At 40.3% G+C, this 9,664-nt stretch overlaps 1 protein-coding gene and 1 pseudogene across 1 annotated transcript; both read left to right on the forward strand.

The window, feature by feature from the left end:
• The first annotated feature begins 429 nt into the window (after positions 1–429).
• Positions 430–4,396, forward strand: LOC101567552 (olfactory receptor 52D1). The gene is made up of 3 exons (XM_004642112.1): positions 430–501; positions 1,376–1,490; positions 3,390–4,396. Exons 1-3 carry the CDS (start codon positions 430–432, stop codon positions 4,394–4,396), a joined length of 1,194 nt encoding a protein of 397 aa, XP_004642169.1.
• A 2,479-nt stretch (positions 4,397–6,875) lies between these two features.
• Positions 6,876–7,216, forward strand: LOC101580017 (annotated as a pseudogene).
• Positions 7,217–9,664: the final 2,448 nt, after the last annotated feature.

Raw genomic sequence — 9,664 nt, forward strand, 5'->3', positions numbered from 1 at the left:
GAGCTATTAAGATGCTTAAGCAAAAAAAATATGGGCTAATGGATGAACTTCAAGGAGATAAAGCAATATCATATTTCTGACAGCTAAGAAAAAATTTTCATATACTTAAGTCATTGAATATTTTGTCATTGGATATTTTAAAATCATTATATAGTGTGAGTTTTATTTGATGTCAATGTTCATCATATATACTTAAAATTGGATCCATTTGCTACTTTACATATCAACTAAAAGCTTATATTTTGAAAATTATTAGATAAAATACTGACACAAAATCTCTGAATACCACTGGTTTGAACCAACTTAAGAAGAACAGATGTGTCCTAAAGGAAGAGAAGGCAGTATTCTCAAATAAAGAGGGAGGAAGTAGTCAGTCCTGGAGAAAAGCTTTCATGGAAGTTAACTCTGAGGTGATGTCCTGAGGGCTGGATGCCTACTCACCCGAACTATGTGAATCTGGCCAGAGCACCGATGTGGTTCTACAACAGGATCACTTCACAGGTATCCAGCTGGACACTGGCTCAGACAGGTCATTTGCTTTGCATAATGCTCTGTTATCAATGTAAGAAATTCTTAACAGTTTTACCTTTGAACACACATTTTGTATGTGAAGTAAAGTGGCCTGATGGTGTGTGTACATGTCTGGTGCCACTATGTGCTGTACTACTGTCATAAATGGTGTCCCTTGTAGTGGCTCCACAATATATGAGGTACTAAGAAGACTCATAGAACAGAAGCAGAGACAAAAAGGAGACAAAGAAGAAAGTAAAAAATTGGAATGGAAAATAAAACAGACATGAGATATTCAATTTACACTTTGCTTGAAAAGTGACTCAAAAAATTTCCTTGGGGCTGGTGAGATGGCTCAGTGGTCTAAAGCACCTACTTAGAGCAAGTTTAGCAAAGCACAGGGACCACAGTTCAATCCCCCAGCACCACATGCCAGCCAGCCCCGCCCCTGGTGGGCTGAGCTGGCCACACACACATACACAAATAAAATAAAAATTAAAAAAAATAAAAGCTGTCACTGTAATTATTTTTAAAAAAATTTCCTTGGTCATTTCTTCATTTATTGACTAGTCATTTTCTTTATTTCCCTCAACAGCTGCACCACTGATCGAATCCCTAGAGGCAGGAGGCTACAGCAGGGCACTTTTCACACCTGGGTGTCACAGGTACAGCCAATAAATAACCTCACTGGCCAATCCCTGCTGAAATATAGAGATGAGCCGAAGATATTCAGAAAACTAAAAAAGGAGCAGACAATTCAACACAAATTACAAAGTTAGTCCTTCCTCTCTCTCTCATACCAAACCCATATGAACTTGTAAAGGAACACAGCTTTTACTTTCCACAACAAAACTTTATTTTCAAGGGCACACCTGATGCCCAAGTTACTGAATTCCTTTCTCTAGACACCTTACAGTATACTTTTACTCAGAGCTCCAAACGCAGCATCTTCCACATGAAAATGCATGACCCTCCCACAGGTAAGTTCCTGAAATCAGATTCCCAATGACTGTTCAGGGAACAAATTCAGGGCTAAGTTATTGTAATTAGGTCTAGGTCTGGCAATGAGATTTTAAAAATCCTGTCATCCTGGTGACTCAGAGCCATGAAGGAAGGTGCCCCATCATGAAACAAAGTGATACTGCAGCTCAGCTATTTTTCCCAAATGGGTAAAAGTAAAACTTGATCTTAGCCCAATCTTTCTGATCCTCATGACCATAGCAGCTTACAGAGAGAAGATGCCTTACAACATCCATCTGAAATCTTCCACAGCAGGAGAGATGAGCAAGCAAGGGAAAGATAAGATGTACAGACTCCAACTCTCTGGACTCTTATCATCCAAGCTTTTGTCCCTAGTGTCACCGGTCAGTATAAAAGCTGGGCCCCAAATCATCTTGTGTCACCACAGAAAATCTCAATGCAAATAAGAGGGTCTCTTGGTTCTCTTTATCTCTTTGGAATTTGGGCAATAAATCAAGTTATTTTAGCATGAGTAGTAAATACAATGGTTTATTTTATTTTATTTTAATTTTTATTTGTGTGTGTGTGTGTGTGTGTGTGTGTGTGTCCAGCTCAGCCCACCAGGGGCGGGGCTGGCTGGCATGTGGTGCTGGGGGATTGAACCGTGGTCCCCGTGCTTTGTTTAGCTTAGCTTGTTCTAAGTAGGTGCTTTAGACCACTGAGCCATCTCACCAGCCCCACAATGGTTTATTTTAAAGAGAAGTGCAAGCACTGACAGTATGAATAGCTAGTAAGGTGAGATAAAACAACAAACTCTAAATAGACCTCATTTAAGTAACCAGGCTGTGGAAAGAACTACATAAAGACATTTTTCCAGTCAAAAAGAATTTTGTAATACAGTGAGAGAATAAAAAATAAGTTTAACGATTACTAGTGATCAAATTAGAAAAAGAAAGCCCCCTGGGAGGCAAGGAAATTTGCCCTGAAAGAAAATAAAAATTTAAATACTGCAGACAAGGGAAACAAAGGAGATTCACAACATATGGGAAAAGACATGAATGAAAGATGGTTTTGTCTTATATAAGAAACCTGAGATAAAAATAAATTAAAGGGCAAAATAAAAGACAATAGAAAACATGGAGACAGACTTTTTTCCAAAAGGGAAGGAGACCAAGAGATGGAGGGAAGGGGAGAACAAGGAAGGGAAAAATGATGAATTAAGAAGTTACTCCCCATCATGACTGTAATTGTTGTATGTTGTAAACATGCTCCAAAAATATAAATATCCCTAAAAGTAGACAGTCTAATGGTCAATAAGTGATATACAGGATGTAGGAAGAGCTATGTTGAGCTGGGCAGAGAAACCAATACCTAGCTCAGCACTTTGAATACCAAATAGAGAACTTCATACATCATGTTAAATATTATGATGTAATATTCAACCAAAGATTTTGTTGGTGATGGTAATATGTTTTGTTATTGTTATTGTTTGGCAGAGATTTTTGGGTTGAAATGGGGTTTTCTGTTTGTTTTGTCTTTTTGACACAGGGTTTCACTAGGCACTTTAGGCTGGTCTTGAACTCCTGTGGCCTCAGCCAGCCTCATCTCTGTTGTGATCTTCCTGTGTCAGCCCCCCAAGTACTGGGATAACTAGGCATGCACCATCATGCCTTGGATCATACTAAAGTTTTAAAAATAAATTTTATGTGAAAGATTAGATGTTTTTAAAACCCATCCAAAAAAAAGAGATTATGGGGCTGGGGAGATGGCTCAGTAGAATAAGCGCTTGCCTGGCAAGTGCAAGGGCCTGAGTTCAATCCCCGGTTCCACCAAAAAAATAAAATTAAATTAAAAATAAAAGAGATTACTCGATAGATAACCATTCTATGTATGAATCAACCTTGTGCCTAATGTTGCAGGGCAGCAGTGCCACCACCCCTTGGACAGAACTTTTCATTGGCCAAGAAGCGTGTCAGCTTTCAACAGCAGTGATAAAAGGCTCCCGGACACTTTCATCCTGACTGGGATCCCAGGGCTGGAGCCCTTCCACACGTGGATTGCCATCCCATTCTGTGCCATGTATGTGGTGGCCCTCGTGGGCAATGCTGCCCTCCTCCTTGTCATTGGGACAGACAGTACTCTCCACACACCCATGTATCTCTTCCTTTGCCTTCTCTCATTCACCGACCTGGCCCTCAGCTCTACCACTGTGCCCAAAATGCTCTCCATTTTGTGGCTCCATGCTGGTGAGATTTCCTTTGGTGGATGCCTGACCCAGATGTTCTGTGTCCACTCTATCTATGCCCTGGAGTCCTCAGTTCTTCTTGCTATGGCCTTTGATAGATATGTGGCTATCTGCAACCCACTGAGGTATACAACCATTCTCAGTCACACTATCATAGGCCAAATGGTCTTTGTCGGGATATTCCGTAGTGTGGCTATTGTCTCGCCCTTCATCTTCTTGCTGAGGCGGCTGCCCTACTGTGGTCACCATGTCATGGCGCACACATACTGCGAACATATGGGCATTGCACGGCTGGCCTGTGCCAACATCACTGTCAATGTTGTCTATGGGCTGACTGTGGCTCTGCTGGCCATGGGTTTGGATTCCATCCTTATTGCCATCTCCTATGGCTTCATCCTCCATGCTGTCTTCCATCTTCCATCTCGTGATGCCCAGCACAAGGCTCTCAGTACTTGCGGCTCCCACCTTGGTGTCATTCTGGTTTTTTATATCCCTGCTTTCTTCTCCTTTCTCACCCACCGCTTTGGCCACAACCGAGTTCCCAGACATGTACACATCTTCCTGGCCAATCTCTATGTATTGGTGCCTCCTGTGCTCAACCCTGTCATCTATGGAGCAAGAACCAAGGAGATTAGGAGTCGACTCCTAAGACTACTTCACTTGGGGAAGATCTCAGTGTGAATTCTGAGAAGAGGTTGGAGAGACATAAATAGGTATGACATCCATTTAGATGCATGTACATAGATAGAGAGTTTTGATATGAAAGAATTGGGTTTACATGACTAGAAAGGAGAAGATAAAAGGGAAACTTCTCATCTTCACCTGAACATACTATTTTCCTTAGGCTTTTTGAAGAACTTTGAATAGCCCAGAAAGGTTATTTTTAAAAAAAAATTCTAGTCTCAAAAGTGCTAAGACTTTCTAAGGAACAAGTTAGCTGCTTATCTTAAGTGGATATCATGCTGGACATCATGATAGGAATACTTTTCTGATAGTCTATAGTGGATTGTTAACTAGTGGTCAACTTGTTATACCCAGCCGAATTAAACTACTATGATGCTGGGTATGGGAGGCCCACCTGAGTATTGCTGCCAGCAGCACAAGAGGCAGAACTAGAGAAGTTGTTGAGAGATTGTTAGGGAATCTGTTTAGAGAAGCAGTTAGAGCTACTGGAAGCTGCTGGTTCTCCTGGACTATTTCACTGGAGGACCTTGTCATGCTGGCTTTCCTCATGAACTTTGCTGTTTTTGTCAGAGGAGGAGCTGGGGATTTTGTTGTCACTGAGAATGGCTATGGTTCATTTTGGGGGAGCTCTGGTCTTCCTCCTGAGCATCACTTCCTGGCTCTAGAGGGGAAGATGATACACTGCTCAGCCTCATGGAGAAGCTTATCATGTTGGCTTTCCTGATGGGAACTCAGCTGTCCTCATCACTGCAGGAGCTCAGGACTTCACTGTCACTGAGGATAGCAGTGGTACTTTGGAGGGAGCTCTGGTTTTTACCTTGAGTGTTAGTTCCCAGTTCAGATCCATAATGTATACATTAATAAATGCAGTTCAGATCCCTCAGCCTGCTAGCACAGACCCTTCATCCTGCTGGCATAGACTTTCTAGCTTCCACAACTGACCTTTGGGCCTTCCCAGTGCAGATCTGTGAAATGGGCCTGCATGAGACACTGTTATGGACTCCAGGCCTCCAACTGGACTCATGGGAGGTACTTTTACGAACTCTTGGTTTTCAGCTGAACTCATGCAAAATATTAGGATAAAGACCCTTAGCTGGCTTCTTTGATCTTTAGTGTGTGGACCTATTCCCTGCATCCTTGTATATGATTATGAAATCACCTTATAAAATGTGTCTTGTATTATGTTGTTCCCCTTGAAAAAACTCAAAGGACAACACTGGCCAAGCAGAAAAGAAAATTACACCGGGCAGCAGTTAAGGGCAGGAAGAATAAGTCAGAATGTCTGAGTTTGTGACTTTGAGGTTGTCATTAATTGTTTCTATGCCTTACTCTATCCAAATCTACAAGAGGGAGAATACTAACATCTAATTTATATTGTAATAACAAATGTATACATTAATAAAGGCAGTGAAGACAGTGCAACAATAAATGAGACAGGTATTCTCTTAAAACATCACAAGGCAACTTATCTAAGACTTTTAAGATACTATCTCCCCTCACAGAATTATGTGATAACTATGTTACATTCCCACTGTATAATGTTTAAATGGTTTTTGGTGTATTATTATTAGTGCTTAGTGAAACTGTATTTTCTCATAGTCTTCTTCCAGTCCTTCATTTTAAGGTTCTTTTCATTACATTTTAGCCATAAAATTATATCTTATTAAGGATTCAGGGGCACCAGCTCAGAGACCAAATTCTTGTCTTTTAATATAACTTTTGTGTTTTAGTAATCTCAGTTCCAAAATACACAAATCCACTGATCATCATCCACATTCTTCAAAGGAAAGATTGTTGTTATTTGCATTTTAGATTAAGAGCCTGTAATCCAGAGAAACCCACAGTGTAAGGTTAAGCCTGTCATAATGGCAATATATCACACATTATCTGTCATTTGCCAATGGAAACAATATGAGGTCTGGGTCCAGATAACCATGGCCTTAAATCAGTTTCCTCTTCCATTTCCTGCATGAATTAGGATGTCCTACTTAACCATCTCCAGCATTAGAAAATGCTTGTTATAGTGTTTGAAACAAGGCATTCAACAGAGTTGGGAGTAATTATCAGTATTTAGTTAATAAACCATAAATAATAATCCTTAAATGTATGCCTCAATATTTCTGCATGATTTAAAAGAATCTGTAGTGTTTCTTTCTTGATGGTTATTCTAAAACTTGATCACACATTGAATGGATGCCTTACATATATCAAAAGCACTCAATAAATACTATAAAAATATGAATCATGCTTGTCTATATAATTCTTTTACTGAATTAATACATGAAAGTATTTCATCTATACTGTTGTGATTAATGAAAACATGTCTAATCTGGTGTCTGGCACATAGCAGATATTTATGTACTCGATTCTTATTTGTTTATATCATGTTAAAGCTGTTCAGATGGAAATACCTCAGATGGATTTAAGGAAGAATTTTTAACTCAGAAAAGCAACTATCAGAAATATTATCTCGGGTGGGCGCCTGCCAGGGTTCTTGGCTACGTGTCCCTCGCACTGTCGGGAGAACGGGCAGCCATGGATCAGGTCATGCAGTTTGTGGAGCCGAGTCGGCAGTTCGTGAAGGACTCCATCCGGCTGGTGAAGAGATGCACCAAGCCGGACAGGAAAGAATTCCAGAAGATTGCCATAGCAACAGCAATAGGATTCACTATCATGGGCTTCATCGGCTTCTTTGTGAAGTTGATCCACATCCCCATTAACAACATCATTGTGGGTGGCTGACCACTTTGGAAGAGTGTTTTTCTTCTTGACACCGTAGGGGTGGAGAAGCTCATGAAGTAAAAGTTTGTCTCTGTGCTTTGTGCTTTTGGTTTTTTCTTCCCCCTTTAAAATGTTTTCTATTTGTAAGTTAAAATAATTTCAAATAAATTTCTTTTCCCATCACAAAAAAAAAGAAAAAAGAAATATTATCTCATGGTCTATTGTGGGACAAGAAAAGAAATGCCCCCCCTTGATCTGTAGAGACAAATTCATAACCCAAGAGCAGGCATGGGCCAGGATTGGAGGAACTTGGAAGAGAAAGATGAGAGAGTCGGAGCCCAGATGGAAAGAGAAAGAGCAGAATGATGATACAAAAAAGGAGAGAGGGGGCTTACCACTTAAAGAAGCTGGGTGAGATTCGATTTCTAGGTTTATAGGTATCTCAAAAGCAAGGTGCAGAGCATCTTGGAAATGTGGGCAGCGCTTAGAAATTTTGGAGTCATGGGCAGCCCTTAGAAATTTTCTGAATCAGGGGCTGGTGAGATGACTCAGTGGTCTAAAAGCACCTACTTAGAACAAGCTTAGCAAAGCACAGGGACCGTGGTTCAATCCCCCAGCACCACATGCCAGCCCGCCCCGCCCCCTGGTGGACTGAGCTGGCCACACACACACACACACACACACACACACACACACAAATAAATTTAAAAAAAAAAGAAAAGAAATTTTCTGAATCAATCTATATTAAAGCAGTTACAGATCAATCTCAGTTGTAAGTGAATTCTGAATTAAGGTAGATGGTTAACCAAAGAAGACAAAATTCCCTGACTACCCAGTACACACATCAGCCTTCCCATAGAAGGCACAATATGTTGTTTATGTGTATTCTCAAAGGAAATTCAACCTTTTAGAAGGGTAATTGTTGGAGAAAAGGATGGGAACCAAGGGAAAGAGGAAAGGGAAAGGCAAGGTCATTCACTGGGGAGAAAATGATCCTAGTATGTTATTCTCAGGTATGAAACCACCAACACAGATGTCATTAATCTGTTTAACTCTGCACTAACAAAAGAAAACTTTCACTTTTTTCAGGCTACACAAAAGCCACTCATGTAAGAGTGAGTGCAAATCCCCTAGCCTGCTTGAGAACCTGGCCTTACCGGATGCATAAGAAGCCCTTCTCCCTGGACTCCTTTGAGAACTGTACTCATACTTCAACATGTATAAGCAGTGAAATGCAATCAGCCAAGACTCAGAACCTCACTTTTTTGAATACACTTGTTTCTTTTTGTCTAAGTCTAGCTCTTTGAATTTGTGCTGAGATGAACCTCTGAAATCCATCTTAACCGATTCAGCCCTGACTGAGGCATCAAAGTTTTCCTATCAAGTACTCCCAGTGACATAGCCCATACTGCACCCCACTGCTTTCTAGTCTGCTTGATTCTCTTATAAAACACACATAAGACACATACCCACTCACACACCACCCCCCACACACACACTTTCTTACAAATGTATAATTTGAAAAGAAAAATACACTCTTTTCTCTGATCCCTGAGGAAACTCCCCTTATTATCTCTCTCTTCCTTCCACCCTGCAGTGAGATTATTTTATTTTTGTTTTAATATGGTATCAATGATTCTCAGAAGCAGGGGAAAATTTAGTTTGATCTGTTACAAACAGGTACTATGTTCACTGTGATTTGGGTTCTTCTCTGAGGTTCTCCTCTATGAAATTCCAAGTTTCTGAAGAGTTTGAAAGAATTTGTTCTTCCCTCTTTACCTGATCAAGATAGGATACACTTCCTGATCTCTAAGTTAGAGAAACATTTATTATATTTCAGAAGCAGCATAAGGATAACAGCACAGACTCTGGAATTGAAGAGCTTGGACTCTTGGATCTCGGTCAGTCACCAAGTGTGTGATGCTGGAAAGCCATAGACCTTCTCTCTGCTTGCTTCTTCTGCTTACAACCTTATATAATTTCTCTTACTGCTTACAGAGGTTAATGTAGCTGCTGTCTTGAAAATGTAGAGGAAGATAAAGGGAAAAGAAGGAGGCACCATCTATAGTGCCATCACAGTGGTACTGGTGGAAGTTGCCAATATCAATATGATGTCATGTGTGTCATACCCAAGTAATGTAGGGTCAATAAGTTAAAAAAAAAAACAACTCTGCACAAACACCCATGATAAGGACCACTACAAAATTCCCTGGCAGGCTCATAGGCACACATGCTTGTCTGCAAAACAAGGGCTTTTCATCACCCTGCCTAACTATATATGCTGATACCTGTGAACTAAGCAACTGCACTGAAGATAGCAATGTGTAATACTAGGGTCATGCTTGGAATGCCTGTCCTTCTGGTCTTCTATATATGTACTGCTTGTCATGTCATATCAATTACTGGTATACTGTCTCTTAAGTTAATGTTTGTTTTAAAAAAGTAATAAATGAAAACAAGAGAAAAGAAAAAAAATGTCATTGGACTGTCCTGATCCAGTCTTGTATAAGGTTAGATTTCTAAATTTCTGTGTAAAAATGTAAT

This window comes from Octodon degus, unplaced genomic scaffold (genome assembly GCF_000260255.1).
Source record: "Octodon degus isolate 3935 unplaced genomic scaffold, OctDeg1.0 scaffold00146, whole genome shotgun sequence".
In the NCBI taxonomy this organism is placed as follows: domain Eukaryota; kingdom Metazoa; phylum Chordata; class Mammalia; order Rodentia; family Octodontidae; genus Octodon; species Octodon degus.

What these genes read in the sequence shown, in the direction of transcription:
- LOC101567552 (XM_004642112.1), top strand. Translation starts at nt 430, where the DNA reads ATGCCTACTCACCCGAACTATGTGAATCTGGCCAGAGCACCGATGTGG. An exon ending in ACAACAGGATCACTTCACAG is followed by an intron (nt 502 to 1,375) that starts GTATCCAGCTGG and finishes TTTATTTTCAAG; the next exon opens with GGCACACCTGATGCCCAAGT. An exon ending in AATGCATGACCCTCCCACAG is followed by an intron (nt 1,491 to 3,389) that starts GTAAGTTCCTGA and finishes CTAATGTTGCAG; the next exon opens with GGCAGCAGTGCCACCACCCC.